This window comes from Eubalaena glacialis, chromosome 1, assembly GCF_028564815.1.
Source record: "Eubalaena glacialis isolate mEubGla1 chromosome 1, mEubGla1.1.hap2.+ XY, whole genome shotgun sequence".
NCBI lineage: Eukaryota > Metazoa > Chordata > Mammalia > Artiodactyla > Balaenidae > Eubalaena > Eubalaena glacialis.
This window is the reverse complement of record NC_083716.1, coordinates 202199620-202227054: the sequence shown is the minus strand read 5'-3', so window position 1 is coordinate 202227054 and position 27435 is coordinate 202199620. Positions and strand designations below refer to the sequence as shown.

Sequence of the window (27435 nt, the reverse complement as noted above, 5' to 3'; positions counted from 1 at the left end):
TAAGCAAGAGTACACACTATGTGATTTTTCTCCTTGGTGTCCTTCCCTGTCCTTTACTCCCTCCCCTTTTCCTGCTTTCTTCAGGCCCTTCCTTTTTGACTGGGATATAATTCATATACTATAAAAGTCACCATTTTAAAGTGTACAGTTCAGTGGATTTCAGTATTTTCACAAGGTTTTACAACCATCACCATTATCTAATTCCAGAACATTTTCATCACACCCCTCCAAAATCTTTATCCCAGTTAGCAGTCACTCCCCGTTCCTCCCTCTCCTTGATTTCTCCTTATTTCATGATTTTCAAGGACTCTTAAACTACTTGGAAGCTTACCCAATTATCACTAATGCATGTAGCACATATTTTCACATATGTCAGTTTCCTTATTGCTAGGATGTGGGGAAAGCCTTTTTAACTACAATGCAAAATCTAAATACAATAAAAGACATAAATTACGAAAAAAAATTTTTTTCAGGGTAGAACACCAAAGACAAATGAAAATCTAGGCCAAAAGTATTTGCAACATGTATTACTGATAAATGGGCAATCTCCCAAATATTTTAAGAACCTTTAAAAATTAAGGAATAAAAGATCTCACACACACACACACACACACTCCTAGAAAAATGGGCAAAAGTCATGAAAAAATGGTTCATAGAAGAAGATAAACAAATGGCCCTTTAATATATTAAAAGATTCTCAACTTCCTTAACAAGAGAAATGAAAAGACTACAGTGAGATACCAATTCTCACTCATTACATGGTATATATTCAAAAACTTGACAAGGCTGGGGAGAAAAGGCACTCTCATACATTGCTTGTGTGAGTGCAAAATTGCACAGCACCTAAAGAGGGAAACGTGGCAAAATCTAACAAAACCACATACTCATTTCTTTAACCTAGAAATCCCCTTTCTAGGAATTTATTCTGAAGATAGACCCAACAAATACAAAACACTTGCAAAATGAGGTTATTCACTGCAGCATTCCTGATATTAGCAAAATGATTTTTACCACCTAAATGCTCATCCATAACGGACTGGTGTACTTAACTAATACATCCATGCAATGAAAAATAATTAAGCTATACAAAAATGAGGAAGATTTCCAAGAAGGGATCCCTAGGAGTGAATTCAAGGGTATGTTGTTAAGTGGAAAGAAAAAAAAAAAAAAGCATGGTATAAAAGATTCTATGTGCTTGTTTTTGCAAAGAGAAACACAGAAAGCATAAACCAAAACTAATGAAAATGATTAATTACTATAGCACGTGGTTGAGGGTGAAGTGAAAGGGATAGAAATGAGAGTGGGACTTTTTAAAAGTGTAGAATTTTTGACTTTTGAATCGTGTGTTACATATTAATAAAATAAGATTAAATCAAAGCTGGTAAACATTTTGAAAACAAAATCAAATGAACCTGTGTATCAAATTGATAATATAAGCACACAGAATAAAGAATTCAGATAACTTTTGAACGAAGTACTCCCTGTATATGCTAAAATCATTATGGGAGACTTTGTTGGGAAATAGAGTATTTGCACAGTCTGGAAGTATCACCCACAAATTCCTTGTTAATTACAAAAGGTGAAAAGACATTTGTACAGTGGAGAGTGCTGGCAGGCATCTCTTGTATTTCTTTTTTTTTTTTATTTTTTTTATTTATTTATTTATGGCTGTGTTGGGTCTTCGTTTCTGTGCTAGGGCTTTCTCTAGTTGCGGCAAGTGGGGGCCACTCTTCATCGCGGTCTCTCTTGTTGCGGAGCACAGGCTCCAGACGCGCAGGCTCGGTAGTTGTGGCTCACGGGCCTAGTCGCTCCGTGGCATGTGGGATCTTCCCAGACCAGGACTCAAACCCGTGTCCCCTGCATTGGCAGGCAGATTCTCAACCACTGCGCCACCAGGGAAGCCCCTCTTGTATTTCTTATTCTGGAAGATATAAATGTGTATGTGTAGTTTAGATATACAAACTAAACATTATAGTATTAGTAGCTTAAAATTATGTATTTTAGTTTTAAAATATCAGCTTACTGATATTTTCTTACTGATAATCAAGCCTCTTTTTTTTTTATTGTGGTACATAAAATTTACCATTTAAACTATGTTTAAGTGGCACTAATGAGTACATTCACATTGTTGTGCAGCCATCACCACTACCCATCTCCAGAACTTACTTTTTCATGTTCCCAAACTGACACTCTGTACCTATTGCAAGTAATCAAAATTTGCATCGCCCAGTAATGGAATAACTTGACCTTATGTGTGTGCTGTGGAGATGTGATGGGAAGTGCAATTCAACTCTGGGGTATTCTTGCCAAAATGTTTAGCCTGAATCTAATAGTGAGGAAATAATCAGACAATTCCAGAATGCAGTATATCCTACATGACTCCTCGCGTGGTCTCCAAAAATATCAATGACATGAGAGATAAATATATACATACATAAAAGGCAGGAGGATTGTTTTAGATGAAAGGAAACTAAAGAGACATGACAACCAGATGCTATCAGAATCTTTGATTGGATCCTGGATTTTAAAAAAACAGTTATAAAGCACATTTGGGGGAACAATTGGAGAAATTGGAATATGCACTTATATTATGTAAAATTATGGTATCAATGTTATATTTCTTGGATATGATGATGAAATTATGGTTATGTGGGAGACTGTCTTTGTTCTTAGGGGTGAAATGTCATGATGTTTGACTTATTTCTAAATGGTTCTTCAAATAAATGAATAGACTATCTTTCATATTATATATTATATATAACTTTTCATATATATATGAAAAGGGGAGGGAAAGAAAGAAATGTAGTAAAATAAAAATTAGGGGAAAGAGAAGGCAAAATAAAATAAGATGTTTACTGTGTTACTAAAGTGATGGTTAATGTTATAGTTTTAATAAATATAGATTTTTCAGTTTATGGTTGATGATTTTTCTCATTTTACTCATCATCATTTAGATAATCAAACTACATAAAATCTTTTCCTGAACACTCTATTCCTTCTGGTTCTTATGCTTTAGCGTAAGGTTTATTTACATAGGTCTTTAATAAAGCAAGTAAAACTAAAATTGAATGTGTCTTCAGAGTTACATTTTGTGGAATTTGATTACATTATTTATTCAGAGAGGGAATCTAGTTGTGAGATTTTAGAAGCTTAAATAAGACAATGTGGAAAGGTTTTTTAAAAGCATTTCTTTTTGTTGTTGTTGTTGTTGCATGTATCTTTTTTTTTTAAATAGATCTTTATTGGAGTATAGTAACTTCACAATACCATGTTAGTTTCTGTTGCACAACAAAGCAAATCAGCCATATGCATACACATGTCCCCATATCCCCTCCCTCTTGAGCCTCCCTCCCATCCTCCCTATCCCACCCCTCTAGGTGGTCACAAAGCACGAAGCTGATCTCCCTGTGCTATGCGGCTGCTTCCCACTAGCTATTGATTTTACATTTGGTAGTGTATATATGTCGATGCTACTCTCACTTAGCCCTCCCACCCCATGTCATCAAGTCCATTCTCTACGTCTACCTCTTTATTCCTGCCCTGCAACTAGGTTCATCAGTACCATTTTTTTTTTTTTTTAAGATTCTATATATATGTGTTAGCATACAGTATTTGTTTTTCTCTTTCTGACTTACTTCACTCTGTATGACAGACTCTAGGTCCATCCACCTCACTACAAATAACTCAATTTCGTTTCTTTTTATGGCTGAGTAATATTCCATTGTCTATATGTGCCACATCTTCTTTATCCATTCATCTGTCGATGGACATTTAGGTTGGTTCCATGTCCTGGCTATTGTAAATAGTGCTGCAATGAACATTGTGGTGCATGTCTCTTTTTGAGTTATGGTTTTCTCAGGGTATATGCCCAGTAGTGGGATTGCTGGGTCGTATGGTAGTTCTATTTTTAGTTTTTTAAGGAACCTCCATACTATTTTCCAGAGTGGTTGTATCAATTTACATTCCCACCAGCAGTGTAGGAGAGGGTTCCCTTTTCACCACACCCTTTCCAGCGTTTATTGTTTCTAGCTAAAAGCATTTCTAATAGACTTCCCTCCATGCAGATTTAATAATACTACTACTTCAGATGGTAACTTGTCCCCTTAAAAAGCATTCTTGTCCTTGAGAGCAGAGATGCACAGAGTAGAAATGAAACCAACATTTGGTCAACGTGAGTGACTAGCCTAAAATGTAGTATCTGAGTCAACCTGAATCCTTATGTAATTCTGTATTAAAATGTGTCTTTCAGGAGGTGAAATTGACTGTGTGGATAAGGACGGCAACACTCCTCTCCATGTGGCTGCAAGATATGGTCATGAACTTTTGATTAACACCTTAATAACCAGTGGAGCTGACACAGCCAAGTAGGTTACTGCAAAAATATGGTGGAATAATTTCCACATGTGGGAATACTGCCAAAGGGATTCTGCCATGCCGTAGATAGTTCCCATTTATCCAGGTTAAGGTAGATCTGCACCATTATGCTAAACACAGATTAAATTTGAACTAAATTAAGTGACTTTTAATGACAGTTGCGAGGAAGAACCAGTTTTATTTTTCAGCTGTATCAGAAAGAGGCCTGTTTCAGTGGTTTTAATTAAGGAAACTTGAACTTTATTCCTAACTCTGCTTTTTAATATTCTTCTGTTTTTTCCAATGTGCAGTGTTAGCTAAGCAGGAAAAATAAAGCATAATTGGGCAAACTCAGAATTTATTCAGGGTGCTGTTTTGCATGTATTAATGACCCATATTAATCATACGCTTATACGGTGCAATTGAGTAAATCCGCTACATTGGGAAGGGGGGACCTGACTTCATTTTGTACTTTAATTCAACAAGAATATATAACGCATCTATATGAGTCTGTTGCAATGTTAGGTGCTGTGGGAAATTTCAGAAGTAAGTTAACTGGTTGGTACCTTCCAGGAGCTCATAATTTTGTTGGAGGCCCGAGGCCCACTTCAGACAAAGAACCATGCAAGATAGTATTTAATAAAGTTCAAAATGAAACGGACTTTAATGGCAAAATGTTTGATGTAGACAGTATATGCCATAGAGTGTAGACAGGAAGGATAGAGCTCAAAGGTGGCCACAGTTTTCAAGGAAAAGGTGAGTTTTAGGTAGGCTTTGAAGGATGAGAATTATGTGAGTAGAGCAGAGAGTGGCAGACATCCCAGGCAGGGAGGCAAGCAGGAGGAGACCCAGCTCCGGGAGGAGCTTGGCCTGGCAGGCCTGTGACAGTGCCACGCTCCGCCCAGAGGCACTGTTACATCAGTGCGGGGGACCCAGGCTTTCTTGGGCACTAGCTGGGCTCCAGTCCAAGCTACCTCACTTGTGAGCTGTGTGACCTTTAGCTTGTTGCTCAATCTGTCTGTGCTTTGATTTCCTCATTTGAAAAATGGGAGTAACAATGGTACCTACCATAGGTTTGTTATGAAGATTAAAGGACTTAATCACCATTAAAGCTTTCTGGTATATGTTAAGATCCGTGTGAGTATGAGTTATGTAAATACAACTGCTGAGGTTATTCAACAAGATAATCCACGTTACAAGCTCTTTGAACAGTGTCTGGCACATAGTAAGCTATCAATAAATGCTAACTATGGTTTTATTACTTCATAATAGGCAGGAGAACCAAATTAAAGAGGGCCTTAAATGCTTAAATAGCTTGGCCTTATTACAGAGACTGGGGGTAACAATAACTGAATCTTTAGGAAAGGCAAAATATGAGGGCAGTGTTACGTTAGGAATTCTAATTTATTTGTCAAGGGTTGTGCAACAGAATTGAAAATCTTGGTGGAGAATGAGCCAAAATTTAAATGGTCCAGGGAGGGCATGGTGGGTTCCAGTGGCCCTCTGGGCTCCCAGTCCAGTGGTGGAGATAAGATCAAGAACAAATGTGACGGCAGCATCATGAGATGTGTTATGATGGAGGTTTGGATAGGGCAACACTGACTATCTCTGGGTTCCGCAGAAGAGGTGACATTTCAGCAAGAAGAAGGATGGATAGGAGTTTGCCAGGTGGACAGAATTGTGTGCGATAAAAAAGATAGAAGGGGAGGCAAAGAAGGACATTCCAGGAAGAGGGAACAGGCTTTACAAAGGCACAAACGTGAATATGTTGAAAGCAGATGCCCAAGGCCAGGTTATCTAACATGTTAGGGGGAGTGGAAAGAGATGAGGTGGAAAGGTAGGAAGAACCACATTTCAGAGGACCTCGAATGTCTTGCTAAGGAGTTAGATTGCATTCTGAGGCATTCAGAAGCTGTTAAAGAATTATAAGTGGGTGTAGGGTAGGTTGTATCTAATGCTCCCATTTGTGTGTAAGAAAGATCGCTCTCATAGCAGTCCAGACACACTGGAGGTGGTCCAGGCTAGAAACACGTTGCAGCCTCTTGCAAATGTCCAGAGAAGAAAAGATGAGGGCTCGGGCTAAGGACAAGACTGAGGGTGGACAGAGGAGGGGGCATGCTGACAAATAGCAAGAACAGTGGATTGTCTCAGAAGAGAAAGGAATCTGCTTCAAGCCAAAGGACCTTTTTGACTGGGAGGTTGCAAATCAAAAGAAGCAGTTCGGGACCTCCCTGGTGGTCCAGTGGTTAAGACTTCGCCTTCCAATGCAGGGGGTGCGGGTTCTATCCCTGGTGGGGGAGCTAAGATCCCACATGGCTCCTGGCCACAAACCCAAAACATAAAACAGAAGCAATATTGTAACAAATTCAGTAAAGACTTTAAAAATGGTCCACATTAAAAAAAAAAAAAATCTTGAAAAAAAAAAGCAGCTCAGTTTCCTGGAAAGAGCCTTGTACTAGGATTCAGGAGGCTTTCACCAGATTCTAGAGTTCCCAAGCAGGCCGTGGCTACCCAAAGCCAGAGATTTTAAATGCTCAGTGTCAGTTAAGCAGAAATAAAATATTAGGCACAAACCAGCTTCACCTGTGGTATGTTAATATTTTCAGTGATGTTTTTCTTTCAACTCTGGGTTATTTGGGGAGTTTTAGCCAAAGAACCACGAATTTCTGATTTTCTTTCAGATTTGAACTCATTTGAGGAATAAAGATCAACTGGGCCCAATACTTACGTAAAATTTCTGAAAAAAACACATTTAACTCAATAGACACAAAGTCTATTTCCTCGTAATTATTTTCCCTTCAATTTATGCGAATACAAATTTTGTGGCAAAAATGCCTTAGGAATGACATTGTTGTTCAAGTAGCCTTTCCTTCCATTGACCATGCTGTGTCCTGGGGACAATGACAAGGGAAACATTGTCCCAGCCTCAAAGAGCCACATACGTATGCTTTCTTCCATCACAGCATTATCTGGGGTTAAGACATGCTCCCTTCAGTAACAGTGGTTCATTAAAGCAGCAGTTGTGTGTGGTGTGTGTGTGTGTGTGTGTGTCTGTCTGAGTGTGTATCGTGTGTGGAAAGGGAAGTCATCTAAGGAAAAAATATCCAAGTGAGGGGGAGGAGAGTTGGAGAAGATTAAATTTGCTAAAGACTCCCCAGAAAGTCACTGTTCTCTGGGCTCCTTGTAGATTTATGTAGGATAGCTCCTTAAAGAGGAGAAAAACAGGCCTTTCCTTCTGTAAATAAGTGAACAAAGAGCATTTATGAAAATAACCCGTTTTCATTCATAAACAATATGGCCAATGTATTTTTAAAGATCTCTTTATGACAAGTTTTACGGTCATTACTTTCTGATGAATTTATTTGCATCTTATTCTCAGGCCTTGATTGAATGTTCTTTGTTATTCTTTTTGCTTCTCTGAACTTTAAGTCAGAGAAGTTTCTGCAGTGTGACTCGGTGCTTATGCAATTTTACGTGGTGTCAGAGCCATTGGGTTTTTTCTTCTTTAACTTTGTTAGGTTTGGGGTGCTTGTCTCTAGGATTTTAATTTGTCTTCCGTCTTACCAATTATGCTCTCACTGCTTTTTCTGCCTCAATTTCAGCAGAATTAGCAGTATTGTAGTTTTACAGGTAACTGGTTCTGACATTCTTATATTCGCTAAATATCTGTTGATAACTTGTTAAGTGTCACCCACTGTGTCAGGTTCTGGGGTCACAGAGCTCCCTGCCAAGGAATTGATAGCCTACGGAGGTGGGGGAAAGAACTAAACAGGCAATGACAATCACACATGCTAAGTGTGACGCCAGGACAGTCGCCAGGTGCCACTGGGATACAGGAAAACATATCTGGGAGATAGCAGGGCCAGCAAAGCTTCCAGGAAGAGGAATGTTAACCTGTAGGACAAGTAGTGATTAGTTATGTCATTGAAAGTCTTTCAGATCCCAAGCATCGACTTAGATTATTTTTATTATAATGTTTGAATATGTATAAATGTAAGACTAGATAGAAACTCCTTAGGCTTTTTACTCTAATATAGCAATAAATCAAAAAAAAATTACAAAATACATGCAAACAGGAACCACCAATGTTCACATTAACTGCACGGGACAACAATAGTAACAAACACTCATGAGTGCTTACCTATGCTACGCCCCACTCTGAGAGGTTACATTTAACTGTCACAACAACCCCATGGGGTAAGTGCTATGATTATGCCCAGCTTACAGGTGAAGCAAAGGAGGCACAGAGAGGTTCAGTTACCTACCTGAGGTCACAGAACTAGTGGGCGGAAATGGCACTCCATCCTCGGCCGTCTGGATCCTGGGCAGGAGGCTTGCTGCCCTTCTTTGTAGTGGATGATGTGATACTTCACATTTTGCATGGGATTATGGTCCTGGTGGCTAAGGTGCTGAGTCTTTAGGATCCAGTACACACTATGGGAGTGAAGGTTTTGCAGTGACTTAAAGTGGTGGGCAGTGGACCCGTCACACGGCGCAGAGACCTTTACTCAGACTACTGCCAAATTCCGTGCATCCAGGAGGCTCAGTGTGCTACATTATCATTGGCCCTCCCTAGACTCAGACATTTCATTTTCTATTAAGTCCACCTTCTTTTCTCATTAGCCCCTGCCAATTAAAGTCGGACTACCCAGCACAGCTGTGATCCTAAGTACAAATGTGGGCGCTGAAATTTGACAGAGGTGTGTGGTGATATGGTGGTCTGTCAGATGAGCTGAAATATGCTTTGATGCCAGCTGTTTTAGATTACCATCAAAGGGAAAAGACAATTAAAAAATTGCCACAGAGACCTCTTAAAAGCCCAAAGATATTTCCAGCAACCCCCAGAGATGCACTGTCCAGTTTGAGAAACACTGTGAGAAGCAGGAGAGAATGGTAAGAGTTTCAGGGGGGCCCTGCATGTGAAAACCTAGGGCTGGGCAGAGCCTGGCTCTTCCAGGAGGAATGGACAGAAGGTCACAGAGATTAAGCAACAGTCAAATCCAGAAAGGGCCTTGTAAGCCACGTTAGAGTGTTTGGACTTGATACAAAAGGAACCACTGAAAATGTCTGTAGGTCGTAAACAGCAAGGACCAGGCCTCATTGTTGTCAGTTATCCCAAGTGCCTGTAACTTAAGGGTGCGTGATAAATAGTTGGAATGGCATAGATAAAATTAATAAGAGGTTTATTTTAGGGTTTGGTTTGATCAGTTGAGTAAGAATCATAAAATCATTTGATGATCGAAAATCATCAAATTTTTTGTCTCGCCCACTTGGTGGGCAAAACTAAACCAATCCCACCTTCCCTGCGAGAGTTGAGAGATAAGTATTGTAAAGCATTTTGAAATATAGAGAGAGAACAGAAATGCTAGTTGATCACACTTCATTCTTGGGTTTTAAGGAATCACACACCTGATTTTAAGGAAATACAACCTGATTACCACTTCAAAACTCACAGACTGCTGGTTATCCAACTAAGCTAATAATAATTGCAAGGGCAAAAATACCACTAACATGTATGGTGAAGGCTTAACCGTGGGTCAGATGTTCTATTTAGCAGTTTATGCACATTATCTCAATTAGTCCTTACAGTTGTTCTATAAGATTGACACTGTTATTATCTTTATTTTCCAGGTGAGGGAACCATTATGTACTTGCCAAAGATCAAATAGCTAGCATATGGCAAAGCTAGAACTGAAACCCAAAGGTTCTGACCCCATCACCTTAACCACATTGTTTTTTACCATATGGCCTAAGGGAAGGCTCTAGAAAAGCCTGGATATGGAAAGGGACAGCCATGTCCCCCGATGCCAAGGGGAAAACTTAAAAAAACTGATATTCTAATGGTGCAGAAACCCTTTCCTCACCTCTGATGGCTCTCTACAATTTATTCTGACCTCATTTATTCTGAGATAACTGGGTAGGAGATGCCAGCTAACAGCTAAATTAGAAATAGCTAATACAAACATGTTCCATTAATTTTATGACTGCTCAAATAAATGTAGCAAATTAACTGGAATTGGTCTTCCCTTTCCTGTAATTTATGCATTGTTAAGTTTAGTGTTATCTGAGATCTTTATTTCTTGATCTTCCTTGATGTAGACCTGATGAAATCAGAGCGATGCTTCTTATTTGACTGAGACAGCCAAATCCTAAGTTTCCTGCTAAAGGTTTTAAGATCCTTTCTTTATAAGCAGTCTTATTTTATAACAATAAAGGAGAAATTTTATTTTGAAACGCATGAATCATTTCTGAAGTGATTCAGAGATTCTGAATTCTACTTTTACTTTCTTTCCCATCTTGGCCTGATACTTAGTTTTCCTCTTTGAACCGGAGCATCATATTCAAGTTCAAATGCCAATAGTACCTGAGTCTAAATTAATATGTTTCAAAACCTGCATTGAGGTAGTGACTTTTTATTAACTATGGAATAAAAAATATGTATCAAAGAGAATTTTTGCTAGGCCTTTTAGAGTTCTGCCTCCCTTACCTTCTCAGGTTTATAAGTAGCAGCAGAAAAAAATGAAATTATTAGCTAATGTAGAGTGTGACAGATTACCTAAAGACAATGGTGTTAAATGGTAAGGTTGGTTAGAAATGTTAATAATGAAGTTTATGAAATATACTGAGGCTGTTAAAATATCTCATACTTTATGTTTTTCTTGATTGTTTTATTATAGAGTTTGATACTCTTTTCTCTAATTCATTTGCTTGTATTATTTAATATAAAGTTGTATATTTTATGTACCTATATAAACTATGTCATAAATATTGTGTGTATATATGTGTGTAAGTATGTGTATGTATATAGAAAATATTAAAATATTTAAAATACTAAAAGTATTTATATTTTTATACATATTAAATATTTGTGTATACGTGTATAAAAAGAGTGAGGAAGACTCAAAGAAATCTTGACAAATCCACTCCTTGTTTTAGGCATGTTCTTACAGGAACTCACAACCATCCTAGAAAATATTCTATCCATTTTCTTCTTGCAAATGTCCAGAAATATTTAATCAAAGATTTTTGCCTTAACTCCCCCAAACAAATAAAATGGTTAGGTAAAATCTTATTAGCTTCAAGTTCCATTTAGTAAAGAGCTTTTAAAACATGTTATACATCAAAAAAAATTAGTGTGTTTCATTGGCATAGGGAGGGAACAATATAAATAGCAGCACGAATAAAAAGCTTCTCTCCCATCCCCCAATTCCCTCTTCCTTTTCATGAGCATCAAGGTTGTCACTGATGCGATTGCTTTTCAGACTTTTTTTTTTTTTTTTTTTTTGTAAATGACAAGAGAAGCAATTACAAGCAGTTCTCCTCCGCGTGACACTACCCGGAAGACGGGCAAATTGCATCTCTTGATGGATGCCAGCTATTATATACACTGTGTTGGAAATCTCCATATAGGGAAAGGAAAACGAACAGAGGGAAGACTGAACAAAAACACCAACAAATAAAAAGAAGTTTTCATGAAAAGAGAGAGGTGGTTAATTGCTAGCAGACTCGAATTTTGCAGAACACTGAATACCATGAACTATCTGTGAACATGTATATACTTTCACATACTCATGCACATCATAATAACTTTTGAGATAGCAAATAAAATTCATGTGTCTCAAGCTTAACAAATTCAAATCATGTATTTTTTCATTCAGCATAGAATCTGGAAACGGGCCACTTTGTGCTAGGGAAGAAACTTAGATGATTCACGCTGCAGGTGTGAATATAAATAGTCTCATACTCCTTGTGTTATGTAGAGGATTTACAAAATCTGAAATATATTATTTGAATAAAATGAGATATCATGAGAAGTGATCACTAACACGCTTCTAAGTACACAGGAACCTCCTGATGATGCTGTTTGTTTTGAACTACAATTCAGCTCACGACTTTGACTTTGGGTCCTTGTTTGAGGAGAGGTGATGGGCAGGAGGAGGAAGATTTAATTCTAAGGGCAAAAAGCACTTCCATCAGAAAGCTGCCTGTCTCTCAGGGGTTTGTTCCAGGGACTGTGTTATGGCAGGGGTCAGTCTAAGAAGTCCTATTCTGGATTCTTTCTGTAATGCTGTTAGGGAAAATATGCTAGATTTATGAAATATATGCAAGATAACTATTAACTATTCTGTGACTGGTATCCTTGTGTGGGTTAACGGGCAAAATAAAAGGCTATTAGGAAGATGAAGTTTCACTTGCCGAAGGTAAACATTAGTTTTAATTCTCATCCAAAATTTTATTTCCAGTAATACAGCCATTATTAACTCTTAGCAAAGTGCTTGGCACATAATAGGTCAATAATAAATATTTGTTTATCAACTCAAGGAATAAAACAGGTTGCTTTTCAAAGTCGAGTGTTTGTCAGTTTCATGTTTTCTCCATCACTTAGCATGGTGTCTGATGCTTATAAAGTGTTAAACAGATGAATGAATGAGTGAATGAATGGGACAAAATTGCTAAGCTGAAAGAAAAAGAGAGAAATTAATTTTAAATACTTAGAGTCACTGTTTATGTGAAATGTTTTCTTAAAAATATATATTCCTATCGTTATGGGCTTTTCATTGTGGTTTAGGTCCAGGATTTTATTATTTTAAGATAGAAATGATTGCATAATTATTTCAGCCAAGAGTCCCTAAGCAAGGTCTCATGGGTTTAATTTTCATCAGAGAACTTATAGAAAGATCATCCCCCTTCTGCGGGTATCTTGAGATCTGTTACCGTGAGCTGCTCTGTTTTTTTCCTCCTCAGGTGTGGAATCCATAGCATGTTCCCCTTACATTTAGCTGCCCTCAATGCTCACTCTGACTGCTGCAGAAAGTTACTGTCATCGGGTAAGTAACTCCATTACCACAGATCAGGCTTAACATGTCCTGTAAATGAGCCGTGTGGCTTCAGGTGTCTGGTCAGCATGAGCGGCTGCCTGTGCTTCGTGTCATCCATGACCTGACTTGGCAGGATGAGTTGTGTCCACAGCTAACTGCATGTGACAGTTCCCAGTGGCTCATGGTGTTGAAGCTGTTTGAATGTCAGTATTCCTGCCCCAGAATGAGAGTCTTGTCTGTTTATCAAGTTAAAGCTCGCGTGATCCAGAGTGAGAGGCAGGCAGGGATGGCCATAGCTTACAGGAAGTTTCTCATAGAAGGAGAAAACATCTTTGAGTCTTAAATTGGTGGCATAACATTTCGTATTTTTCAACAAAGGGAAAAGGCCAAATCCCCTACGTTTTAATGGTAGAAAATGTCAAATTACCATACCACTCCTTGAGCTCTGAGAAATTGCTGTGGTTGATACCCCTCCAACTAGGTTTCATTTTTATTTTTTTTAATGCGGGTCTATTTGGAACCAAGAAATTCTTTCTGGTTTGGAGCTTTGCTAATCTTTCTTATCACTGCTTCTGCCAACCTCCATGTATTAAGAAGTTCCTGGCTTTCAAAGGTGATAGAGGTCTGCAAGGCAAAGATTGCTTAAGAATTCATTCAATAGATATCCCAGAGGCGGTTTTTTTTTTCCTTTAAGCTCTTTACTTATGATTGATTCTGCTTTCACTGCTTTTGGCATGTTTAACAATAACCCCTGCATGAAAGCACGTTTCCCAAATCTTAAACCAACTGAAAGCTAATAATACACTTAAGAAAATATCTCTCCTAGCATGCTACGATTACTCCTTTGCCTTCCATGTTTTCTCCATGTGTTCTGTCTGCCTGTCTATTGTCCTACTTATCTCAAATTGGTTTCATAAATTTCTATCCTGGGATTGAAATATGGGGCTGTAGTTCACCCAGGGCTGAATGTGAAAATAAATTCTTCTTGACTTCACGGTTCTTCCTATAAAATTGCCAAGCTTGAGCAGTTACCGTTCGTTTCCATGACAACCTCTTTCTGACTACAGTGGCTTGCGTTCTGGTTTTTCTACTAACTGATTTTTCTGTCTCTGCAATGTTTCTTGTGGTTTAACTAGGACAAAAGTATAGCATAGTATCCTTGTTTAGTAATGAGCACGTGCTGTCTGCAGGCTTTGAAATAGACACCCCAGATAAATTTGGAAGAACGTGCCTTCATGCTGCTGCTGCAGGAGGGTGAGTAGTTAACAATTTTAGTTGTTATCTTATGGCCTAATTACTAATTCATCTTAATTGACTTAAGTTGTCTGTGGATCAAAGGCAACTTCTTTAGTAAAACGGGTAAGAACTCTTTCTACCAATACCAAATATCACTATGTTGAATTTCCAGATTACTCGTGTGTTTGTTTTTCCAAAGAAAAAGTGTTAGCCCATCTCATATAGAAAATATTTTTTCTTTTGTTTTCTCTTCTCTCACTCTTTTTTTTTTCTTTTCTTATTTTAAATTGTAGGTCTTTAGCCTATAGAATATATACTTACTTGGTACCTCTTCCACCAAAAGAAAATAATTTGAGATTTGTTCCTAAGTTTTTCCTCTTTCGTTGCTGGAAGGTGGTTGATGATCAAGGGAATCCAGGGTTGAGTTAATTCATGTTCATTTACAGACATTTTGGTCCTTATTTCAAAACTGATTTTTAAGTCCTTATAATGATTAAATGTGAACAAAGGTCAAGAAACCCAAAGGATAGGCAAAAAGTGAATTAATCCTTGCCTTTTTTTTTTAAGTTGTAAAGAGAATTTTTCATCAGATACTCTTTTTCATATCAGTGGTTAGATTAAGGCTCTGATCAATATATTGTTGATATATGACCACACATTGGCCAAACATGGTTTCCTTTGGATGGCCTCGTTTGGGTAAGGTGTTGGTTCTTAATCAGTTTCCTAGTCTTAAGGAACAGCAGTGCTTCTCCATGTGTCAACTGTATGTGACCAAAGGTGTTACCTATTTAACAGAGGTGGATTGACTGTGAAGCTTTAGGGCTCTTTATTTGCATGGCTCCCTTACAAAGTCTTGTATCCAGTTTTATATTCATAATTTTGTTATTATTTTTTTAAAAAGAACCTCCTTCTCCTCACCCCATTTCCTCAAATTGTATGAACTTCCTGAGCCACGCAACTTGGCTCTGTCTCTGTCTTTGATCCTTTGGCTCAAAGAGACAGGTGCTTTACATCAGCTGACATGTTACACCAACACATAATGACCTCATAAAGTTCTTATGTTTTATGACTTAAACTAGTCGCTAGTTCTCTGCGAAAGGTGGCTATAAAGGGTGGAAGTGGGGTGGGGAGAGCCCTCCTCACGTTTATCATTAATGAGATCATTTTTCTTATTTAAACGATAATAAAGTCATAAATCCTAGGCCACTTTTAGCATCCTAAGTTGAGAACAATGATGGATGAGTGTCTCTTTTTATGCCCCCATTTTAAAAAAAATCAGGCCTGTACAGAAAGTGGCAACAAACCATTCTGGATTCATGTCTGAAACCCCTATTAGGATTAGTATTTAGCTATATGCCCTTCAATAGGAAAATTCACTTCAATGGGTTCTTTTCTCTCTACTAAACATGATTTATTGCTTCTGCAAATGACAAAGAAGCTTTGGAAGATCACTACGCTCCATTACATCATTTTCGGCCTTGGTTCTGCACGTTCATTTACCTAGATTACCAAGACAGGGAAATGCTGCTGTTTTATTTTCCATTAAGGAGAGTCTGGGTCGAAAATGGTTATCATAGTGAATTCATTCTGCTGTGATAAAAGGTAATGCTCATCCATTCCGGCTTATTGTTTAAAGGTGACATGAAATTATTATAGGTTTAAGGGGTTGTTTCATAAACTCTTGATGGTTTTGAAAGAGAATTTTAGGGTAAATGATGGAACCATCACTGAAAGGTTTCATCATGTAATAATCATTAAATTCTTTAGTCATGGAATTGAAAATGTTCCATCAAGCTCTTTAATGTATTGATATATTAGCTTTGAAAAAGGAATTGTGGGAACTTTAGATCCTTACGGTGTGGCATTACTCTAATGTGTTCAGGTTATTTTTGTGTTAGCAGAATTTAAAGCTAGTGCTCTCATTTCATCTGGGCATGCACTCTGCAGAAAGCAGCTCTTTCTGAAGATAGCCCAGCAGTTGACTTCCACCATCTTAATGATGTTTTCCCTGTCTTTCTAGTAATGTGGAATGTATAAAACTCTTGCAGAGCAGCGGAGCAGATTTCCATAAAAAGGACAAGTGTGGGAGGTATGTAAACAGGGAACTCTGCTTCAAGTGCCTAAATAAAAGGAGTGGGGAGCAGTCCATCTGGAAATCGTGTTATGTTGAAATGGTAAACAAGGAAGCTAGCTGGGGAGATTCCATTCTCAGAAGGAAACCCCTTCTACACCAACAAAGCAGGCACAAGGCACAAGGAAAGAGTCTCCTCTCCCTGCTTCTGTTTAGAAGTGCCAATTGTTTCTCTGATCCTTCCAATATATATATATAACTGTATCCATGTGGAGGATTACATATTTTATATGTGCATATATATTTATATCTATAAAATATGTAATTTCCCACATGGATATAGTTTAGAAAGTTCTGTCTGTAGCAGAGTAGAACACTTCAGCCCTTCCAACCCAGAATTTGGTCACAAGATCTGGAGCACTTTATTGTATTTATTGAACATTTCATTTTGGGATAAATCTTTAGACACATTTAAAACATGAATCATAACTAATGAGAACCTGCTGTATAGCACAGGGTACTCTACTCAACGCTCTGTGGTGACCTAAATGGGAAGGTATCAAAAAAGAGGGATATGTGTATACATATAGCTGATTCTCTTCGCTGTACAGCAGAAACTAACACAACATTGTAAAGCAACTATACCCCAATTTAAATAAGTAAATAAATAAAACATGAAACACACACACACGCCACCTATAGCCCCTTTGGCTATTGGGATGGGGCATAGAACTTTTCTTACCTTAATTGTCCTTTGCATGCATAGCCAAATCATGCCATAATACTAGCTGGTACAGGGAAGAAAACAGCGTGAGGAAAGGTGGAGGAAGTGAGGACATGATCAAGAAGACCTCAGGTCATTCAGTTTGGAAACAGCATTGGACACATTTAGGGGAGAGAGAGAGACTTTATAAAGATAGACCAGGGCTAGCTTGGGAAAGTCTTCAATTCCAAACTAAAAAATCAAGGCTTTGTTCACTGAGGCAGACTGAAGGTTTTAGTACAGGTTTGTTATATGTAGGTATTGGACCTTAGAAAATCCAGTTCTTCATTGATGCCAAATAAAAGTTACATGGAAGTTGCATTAGGGCAAAGGAGGCCAAAAGGGATGGTATTGCAAGAGTCCAGAGGAGCAGTAATGTAGACCTGACCAGGATAGGCACTAGGAATGGAAAGAAAGGAGAGATCTACAGGTGGGTGGCCTTGTCTGAAGCCACCATCTTTGTAGCCTTCGTTCTAACATAAAGTCAGAGAAAGGCATGTCTCTTGGCCTCCACACTCAGAGCCAACACCCCTAGGAATACTGCTGTCTGTGCTGGTGCTAATGATGGGCATCTGTTTTGCAGACTGAATGAAGTAATAAACTGCTGTTTGTTTTTCAGGACCCCTCTGCACTATGCAGCTGCAAATTGTCATTTCCACTGTATTGAGACATTAGTGACCACAGGGGCCAGCGTTAATGAAACGGATGACTGGGGCCGCACCGCTTTGCACTATGCTGCTGCATCAGACATGGATAGAAAGTAAAAACAGCCTTACTTCTGTTTCCTCTTGTGGTGGGGGGAGGTGGGGGGAGGTTGCCAAGTTTTCTTCATACCGCCTCACAGAGAGTGTGAATGAAGAATCCCTCTCATCCAGACCTGAAGGAGTTAGAATTGCTTCATCCCTAGCCCCGGGTTTCCCATTCTGCTCTCTTTACGTTTGATTAGTATGTGTCACTGCACAATTACTTCTCCTCTCTGTTCTTTGGGTTGAATGCCAAGTGGAGCTGTCAAGCCCAGGTTTTCAATTCATTCAAAATCTGTCATAATTTGTTTTGTCATATACTGCGGTTTTCATCATCACCACTTACATGCTTCATTTGCTGTAAAACTTACATTTGCTAATAAATATGTCATGTGTCAAAAATATCCATCTATGCATAATCCTAATAGTCTTCAAATGCAGCATCAATATTTTAAAATAGGCACTGTTGTTCCAAACCTGGGCATGAATACTCTTTCAGGAGCTGGAGGAGAGAAAGTTGGGTACCCTGATCATGCTTGGATTCTAGGTGGCTAGGAATGGAAAGCAGAATTAAGTGAACCAGTTCAGGGGGAAAAGGTGGAAGAGGTGCCCACAGTTTATGAGATTGTTCTCAAAGACTTGAGGACCAGGCCTTCCTTCATAGGAATACTTTTCGGTGATCCTGTTTGGAGAACTACTGAGTTATTTGCTGCCCTGTGCTATGGAGTTGCTTCTGGGTCGGTACTAACTCCTCTTCTTGTAGAGCAATGGCTTTCAAATGTATTAGACAATGACCCACACTAAGCAATACATATTACATCATGACCCAGTACACACACTCACATATATATGTTTTATACATATGTATGGAAAATGGAAACAAAGATTTCATAAAACCATATTTACTTTTGCTATGTGGGATGCATTTTGATATACTTTTATTTCATTAAAAAAAAACCTACTGACTTCAACCCGCTAAATTGATTTCACAATTCAGTAATGGATTATGATCCATATTTCCACAGTTTGGAAAACACAGCTTTTTTTCCTTCATATAATGCTGGCAAGACTGTTGTAGCCTCAGGATCCCAGGGCCGCATGTTATTAATTGAACAAACATTTATTGAGCATCTACTATATGCCAAGCTCTATGCTATTCACTTGGAATAGAATGGGAGACAAGTATACTTCATCTGTTAAGAGCTGGCAGAGGAATCCTAGATGGTGAAGAATTGCTCTGGCAGATAAGGGGTGCTTAGGAACCCATTTATTCCTGGATAAATGAGATGCTCAACTGCCAAGGAGGCAGCAAGGAATGTTGTAGGAGACAGGGAAGTTTAAGCTAGTCACTTCCTCTTTCCATGGGGAGTTTAGAATACTCATGGAAGGGTGGGCAGCATGATTGCTGTCTTAATCACTGATACCTCGGTGGAAGTTTTAGGAAAGTCATGTTCTCAGTCGGATTCCTTGGGAGAGAATAGACTTACTGGATGGCCTTGGAGAGAACCATGTATAGCCTCCATGAAAAATCAGTAGTGCTTACTTCTTTTGAGTTGGGGGAGAAATTGTTGAGATATAAACTGCACCAAAATCATTAGCAACTTTGCCACTAATTGTAATTTTTTTTCTTTCCCTTATGCTGAGAAGTAAGACTATCTTAGGAAACGCCCATGAAAATTCCGAAGAACTTGAAAGAGCCAGAGAGCTGAAAGAAAAGGAAGCTGCATTGTAAGTTTCTTCTCAGCTTAAGCACAAGGTGTAGTTACTGATGCTTTGTCTGCTGTTCTGGGTTGCCGCGTGGACCAGCCTTACTATTTGGGGGGTCTCACTTGGGCTCTTGCAGAAGTGATGTGGGCTTGCCTTTGGTGAAGAAGAAACTGTTCTTTTAATATATCTTTCAAATATGCTGTTTTCACACAAGGAGCTCTTTCTAAAATTGAAACCTTTGCTGTGACCATCACTGTGATTGGTCAGCAGTTTTTAGGACTAGGTACCTTAAATATAGTTTCTGACTCTGCCATGTAGTATGCCTCAGGGGACATATTAAGCCTCCTCTGAGGGCCTCAGGCTCTCCTTTTGTGACCTGGGGATAACTATTTAGCAGATTCTATGAATAAATGTTTTGAGATTTTGGTGTGAAATACACCAGTTGTACTCTCCCCTTCTCCCCAGAAGACACCCATCAACTTACAAACAGCTCCTTGCTTCCTGCAGACAGCTGCTCTGTCACCCCTCATCCCACCTGCCCTGCTCTGGTGTCTGACAGAGATTCAGCTATTACTGTGATGGAGTGACTGCCAGCACCCAGGGCTGTGGATACATGGGGACCCCTAATGCTTCCTCCTCTGAGAGCCCTTCGTGCACTGGAAGTGGCAGTGAGAAGGTTGTGCTCTGCCCAGTAGGTAGCTGGTGATCAGTAACTGTTTGTTGAATGAATGAACACATGAATAACCGGTGCCCACAGTTTGTGTCCTGCCCCCGTGAGACTCAGTGGATGTAGTGCTCTAAGAGTCTGCACACACACAGTCCTTAACTTGCTTATTCTCTTCTCCTGCTGTCAGAGGGACCCGTTTCTCTGTGACTTGAATGCTCGTGTCCACTCTGGGGTCTTCCCACTGCCCACTGGGCTCTCCTCCCATGTCCAGACCGTTGTGGAAAGGTGTGGTTAGAAAGTGAGGCCCCACTGCAATTTGGGGGGGCATAACTTTGACTGTTCCTGGGGTGAGCACAGGAAACACCGCTGTGAGGAAATCAGAATAACAAAGGTTTTGCCCTAATGTTCCAAAATTAAAATAATGGTATTCAAAGACTGTAGAATTTTAAGCCACCTCAGCAAATGCTCCCTTCTCCAGTGAAATGCAAGCTTGCCCTGGGCCAGAGGAGCCCTCTCTACATCTGATGGAGAGGGAAGGAGCAGGAGAGGCAGGGGAAGGCCGGGACCAGCCTGCTGGAGATCTGTTTCATGCAATGAAAGGCTACTCCCCTTGTCCAAATACACCCCTGACCTAATGTGCCTCTCTTGATTTTGCAGCTTAGGTGCCAGAATTACTAGTCAGGGCCCTGGGTGGTAAAGAAGACAAGCATTCCCAGTTAAAACTGGATTTCATTTGCCCTTAGGAACAATGTGGAGAATATTCACGTTCTGTAGTATTGTTGTTATTTCTAATAGTACTGTTGACAGTTATATTTCAGCTGTATTCTGCATTAAATAGCTCTTTGGGAGTAATCCCAGTACTTTCCAAATTACATATTAAATTTATCAACTGATTTTTAGAGTATAATCCTTTCAGAAGCTGGGAATTGTGTGTCCACTAGAATGCTATTCCTACTGAGTGATTTTATTTCAAGAGCCAAATTCAGTTTAAAATGAGTCACACCTAGGATTCAGTCCATGGGCATTTAATTACAAAAATAAAAAAAGACTTCCTTTTAAGGTATAAATCACCAAAGACAGCCTGGTATATCAGGACTCCAATAATAGTTTGATTTATTACAGAGAATTTTATGGATGAATCATGTGATCTGTAGGTATTTGGTTTAAAAAATTTCTCTTTCATCAGGTTTTCTAGAAATTAAAATGTCTGTTTTAATATCTCTCTTTGTGTGTGATTTATTTACTCCTTTTGCCTTAGGTAAGTGTCATTTTAAGGTTTTTGAGTAAACTATAGAAAATTTCCATTGGAGGTCTTATTTAATATACAAGCTTATATTTAGAATCTTACAGTTTTGATTTGAGTATGAAATTGAATCAGCCTGGCCTTGTAGAGGACACGTTTGTCCCACTGTCACAGAAATAAAACCGAAATCGTGGAACGGTGCTCCCTGTCTAGTTCTTCCCTCTTTGACCAGCAGGATGGTCCCATTTGCAACACGCCCTGAACAGAACACATTACGTCCCCGAGTACCTGTGTCTTGGAGTCTGGGGCTCTTCAGCAGAGGTGGTGCCACTCCCCTTCCTCTTACCTATTGCAAAGATGGTGTTTTTTTCAGAAAAATTACAACTGTGTCAGACAAGGCTTTTATTATTTATTATTTTAAATTTTATTATTATAAAATTTATTATTTATTATTTTATTTATTTTTCCCGCCTTTTGATCTCAGAGTCTCCAGTAGCAAGGTTAAAAATAAACCCCCCTCTCTTGAGGTTTATCCCGTTGCAATGCCTTGACCACTTCTTTATTATGCTGAGAACTTGTCTTTAGAACGTGGAGCTTGAAAAGTTATTATTCAGTAATCTTGATGACAGGCAGGTTCTGTACCTTAAGATGAGAAGGGAAAAAAAAACTTAATTACCCTCTAGTTCCTAAAGCTTTTCCTGAACTCTAGAATGGCTATTTTAAGCTGAAATAGGGGACTTCCCTGGTGGTCCAGTGGTTAAGACTCTGCGCTTCCACTGCAGGGGGCGCAGATTCAGTCCCTGGTCAGGGAACTAAGATTCCACATGCTGCGTGGCGTGGCCAAAAAAAAAAAAAAAAAATTTAAGCTGAAATAAAGATAGCTGCAGAAAACACACATAAAACATCCAGTACATAAACCCTCATTGCTGTAGGATTTTTAAAGAAACACTTCAACTCACAAAGTGCTTTGTGGAACACTCATAATAAGAGAACATTTACATTAATTATCCCTTTTGGTCCAGAGATGTTTTCTGAAATAACATCTCATCTTTATACTTACAGATGTCTAGAATTTCTGCTTCAGCATGATGCAAATGCATCTATCCGGGACAAGGAAGGCTACAATAGCATACATTATGCTGCTGCCTATGGCCACAGACAGTGTCTGGAATTGGTGAGCTGTTTTGTTTTGATTTGTTTTCTCTCACACGAACACACATACACCCAAACCTGAAAACGCTGGTCTCAATCTCTCAACACATGTGCCCTCACTGCCTAATTCAGTCCCCACTGGAACTCACCTGGAAGATAGTCTGTGCTAAGCTATTAAATTGTTTCCCTTTACAATATGTAGATCTTTTTGTTCTATTTCTGCCCATTCTAACCTCAGAGCTGACTAACAATTGATTCTTTTCCGCATTAACTTGGACTAGGAATTTTAGACCCCGGTGTGGACACAGTTTGTATTTTGAAGATAATTTGGATGTATCAAATAAGCTTAGTATATATTTCCAGAGTCACACTTAGCACCCCAATATCCAGTAACAGTGTCATAAGATGACTTACAGAACCATTAGGCATATGGGTTTGTTATAGTCCCACATTTGTGGTTTAGGGAGAGAAATCGGCAAGGGTATCACAGCAGAATTTACTGGAATTTCTAAACCACCCCAAATTTCAAACCCATTAGTGATCAAGAAACACTTGATTTGGAGTCTGCAACTCCTCTGTTGGTGTAGGTTACCAGATGCAAACGCAAATGTCTACAGGCATAGGAATATAAAAAACAAGTGAAATGAGCCCAGGTGTGGATAATAGGGAGTGGTGGGGACTGTGGCAAATAGAGAGGACATGTTCTGTCTGAGGGGAGAAACAGCTAGTCATCTGCAGCTGATGGAGACCAGATGGTACTGCAGACCCAGGTTTGCTAGAATTCCACTGTTTCAAGAGGAGCTACAAATCTAGACTTCTTGTGTGGAATTTCCTGTTTTGAAAACACTGGGTGGGCTAGAAAGAAAAATTATGGGTTTGTGGCTGAATCCTGCCTGCAGGCCATCATTTGCCGTCTTCTGAGCATCACCCTTGGTTCAGCTTCACCAGGATACATGGGGTATCCCAAACTCACCATCTCTGGTCCAATGATAGGTGCCACCTTCCTTGCTGGACTCCAACTGTTTTCCTTGTTCTTTTAAAGGAGAAGTCCTACTTTTCAGAGTTATTTGAAGGTGTGTTTGGTGAAACACTTGCCCTTCATCAACTGCATAGTTTATTGAGAAAGGCATGCGGCAGAGAGCCCGCAAGCAATGGTGTGAGCGCCTACATAGAAATGACTCGATGCCCCAGCGTGGTCCTTTACCTTTGGCCTTGCTGCTGGTTTTTCATATGGTTCCACTTAGGGTCTTTCTTACTATATTTGTTTTAACTATGAATGTGGGAAAACGTTCATAAAGATCACCCAGTTTGGAAATAAAAAGATGGTTATTGTGGTATTGATTTTTGTGACATTTACTGGTGAATTGTACCTACCTTCATCATTTCTGCAGACTTCCAAGTCTGCTTTTCCTGAGGTTCTTGTGGATGCTAAAGATTTCTCTGCTTGACCTTGGGGGTGGCATTTTTTTTCTCTCCAGTTTTAATTCCATCATGGTTCCTCTTCCCGTTACTGTGGCTGCATAACAAATTACCCTAAAAGTTAGTGGCTTAAAACAACACTAATCACTTATTGTCTTTGTTTCTGGTCAGGAATTCAGGTGTGGCTTAGCTGAGCAGTTCTAGTTAATATCCTATGAGATTACAGTGTCGGGGGCTGGCATAATCTCAAAGGCTTCTTCTCTCATTTGTCAATCACGTGGGTAGGAAGAATCGAATTGCTGACGTTCCTTGGGCGTTTCTCTCCGTCTCTATGTGGTTTCTTTATGCGGTTTTCTCTAGTTAGTATGGTGTTTTCAGAATAGCTGGATATCTTACCTGGTGGCTCAGGTTGCTAAAGGTATCTGCCCTGGGAGAGAGTGTGAGTGAGAGTGTGAGCAAGTAAAAAAGAAAGAGACCATATTACTTTGAACGATTTAGCCTTGAAGTTCACATTTCTGCGGCATCTGTTCATTGCCACAGTCACAAAATCCAGAGAGGTGAAGTAGATGCCACCTTCCAAGGGCAGGAGTATCAAAGAATTTGTGGACATATTTTAAAACCACCCAGTTCCATAGGAAGATGTAGGAAGCCAGTGACGTCATAGCCTTCTATAAATTGAATTTAAAGTAGAATCACAAGCGGCCAAGGGGCAATCTCTTATCTTACAGATGAACAAACCAAACCACAGGGGCATTTACTGGGTTGTCCAAAATCATAGCTCTGGTCAGTGGAGGAAGTGGGACCATGAATCAGGATCCCTGATTTAAAAAAAAAAATTTTTTTACCACATCATGCTGCCTTCCATTGCTGGTCAAAGCTCTAGCACCATCCAAAGCTTTTCAACATAGGGCAAAATCTTGGTAGGACTTGGTTAAGATATAAGGCAATATCACTTCTTCCTTCTAACACTAGCAATGGAAGTTGATCTAGACCTATCAGCAAATAGGATTTGTGTTTAGATCCCACAAAGAAAGGAGTGTTTGTGTGTGGGTGGGTGGGGTGTGTGTGTGTGTGTGAGAATCAGTGGCAGAGTGAAGGTTTAGTACTGTAACTACCCATATGAGCCTGCATTCCAAAGTTTACTTAAGACACAGCTGTCTTTAATTGGTTTTCTCTATGAAAACCATATGTCATCATTGGACATATGAACTTTTATTTCAAAGATTGTTATTATAGTCTTGATAACTTGTGCTGTTTTAAAGTACTTTGATGAGTTATCTTTAATCCCATAGTATAATAATTCTGATAATGATTTACCCATAACACCTTTTTTCTATGTAAATAATATATGGCACATTATTTTCATTTTTCAGGAAAGCCCTTTCAGGGCCATTATTTCTGTTATCCAATGAAAAGGTTTTCTGTCTACAGAAAGTTTCACAAGTGCTATATGATAATGAAATTATCCCCTTCATTAGATCAACACTGTGATTTACAAAGCAGTAATGATTCTTGGAAATTATTTACGTACTTGACATACAGCACTGTATAATTTTAAGGTGTACAGCATAGTGACTTGACTTACATATATTGTGAAATGAGTACCATAATAAATTTAGTTAAATTCGATCATTTCGTATAGATAAGAGAGAAAGAAGGAAGGAAGGAAGGAAGGAGAGAGAGAGAGAAAGGAAGAAAAAGTTTTTTTCCTTGTGATGAAAATAAGGACTGTTTTTGAACAATAAGTGGGCTTTTTGAAGGGCATCTTTTCTAACTTTAACTTTCTCTCTCGACTAGGACCTCAGTGCACTCATATTCCTTAAAACTCCCATTTCTTTGAGTACTAGGTGTTAGGAAAGCAAGCCACTTAACCAATATGCACTAGGAGGAGGTACGTTCCTAACACTCACCACCACCATGCCAATCTTCTCCCTTATCTCATGACCCAAACACCTCAGTCCTCCTAGGGGGTTATCTGTTTTACAAGTTGGTCCTGACTCTGTGTTAGATGCTAGAATTATGACAATGAAAGACATGATTCTGGTAGCTCTGAATGGCTTACTTGAGCCTCTGAACAAGAATTATTCAGGGAGACCTTTTTTTTTTTTTGGCCGCACCGCACGGCATGCAGGATCTTTGTTCCCCGACCAGGACCAGGCATCAAACCTGTGCCCCCTGCAGTGGAAGCACAGAGTCCTAACCATTGGACCACCAGTAAATTCCAGGGAGACCTTTCTTTATGTCACATTTCCTAGCCTATGTTTCTGGCCTGTGGAAGGTGTGGAGAGAGTAAATGAGTATTTGTGGCCCCTGGGCCTCCCGTAGCAGACCAGGGTCTTTGTGCTTTGGAGTAGGAGTAGGATTAAAAAAGATCGGTGGCATCAGAGCCAGCTGATTTGTGAAGTTGGTAAAATTTGTCTTTTGCCTCTTTTCCCAGAGAGCAATTACTGTGATTACGCATATCATTAATTTTGATGCATATTTCATTTGACTCTTAGTGTGTGTTTACTTGGCATTCGTGGTTTACGGCTCCTGTCTGTGATCATAAGCTTAGAATTTGTAAACCATCCTTTGTGTTCAGTCCATTTTGCTATAATCAAAAAGGAACAGAAATTATTTAAGTTGTTTTCATTCTATTTCCCTTATACAAAGTACTATTGAATTTATTCAATGAGCAAAAAACTTCTAGAAAGTAAGGTGAACCCCTTAGCCTTGATAGAACAAGTTCAGAATTCTGCCAAGTCTGGCTACTTAGGCCAGTGTTTTCAGCTGCTCTTGATCAAAGATGTACGTTCCGTGTGTGCAAGCAAAAATTTGCCCACAAGTGTATGCTGAGAGCTGTCATCAGTCATATTCAATTGGGATCAAAATATCAAAGCGGAACAGAGGAGACTTGGCTAATAAAGCATCTTGTGTCTGAATAAAACTTATGTTTGAGTGGAGGAAGGGAGTTGGCAAAGGAGAGCTCTGTGCCTCCCTTTTCCTTTATCTGGAATGCATTCTTACCGACTCCGGAGAGAAAAATTCGAGTCGTGCCCCTATTTGGAATTTGTGAGTTTATATGGGCACACTGTTTTTCTCTTACAACATTAAAAATTTGTCTATGAAAGAAAGATCTTTGTGTCTTTGTTACTGAAATGGAAAAATGTATGTGCCAATATAATTACATAAATTATCTATGGAAATTTAGAGATTGTTTGAAAACTCTAGGCCTCTGATTAAATTCAGTCCAAGATTCTACCATGCCAAATCACTTGGAATT

At 39.1% G+C, this 27435-nt stretch overlaps 1 protein-coding gene across 4 annotated transcripts in view; it reads left to right on the top strand.

Annotated features, from left to right (window-relative positions):
• Positions 1-27435, top strand: part of ANKRD44 (ankyrin repeat domain 44) — a 315633-nt gene that overhangs the window by 208546 nt on the left and 79652 nt on the right. For all 4 annotated transcript variants that reach the window (XM_061203690.1, XM_061203687.1, XM_061203694.1 and 1 more), the window contains 7 exons: positions 4250-4364; positions 13099-13181; positions 14363-14426; positions 16429-16497; positions 17862-18002; positions 19633-19713; positions 22665-22776. In XM_061203690.1, coding sequence (XP_061059673.1) covers positions 4250-4364; positions 13099-13181; positions 14363-14426; positions 16429-16497; positions 17862-18002; positions 19633-19713; positions 22665-22776 — 665 coding nt within the window. The remainder of the gene's footprint in view (positions 1-4249; positions 4365-13098; positions 13182-14362; positions 14427-16428; positions 16498-17861; positions 18003-19632; positions 19714-22664; positions 22777-27435) is intronic.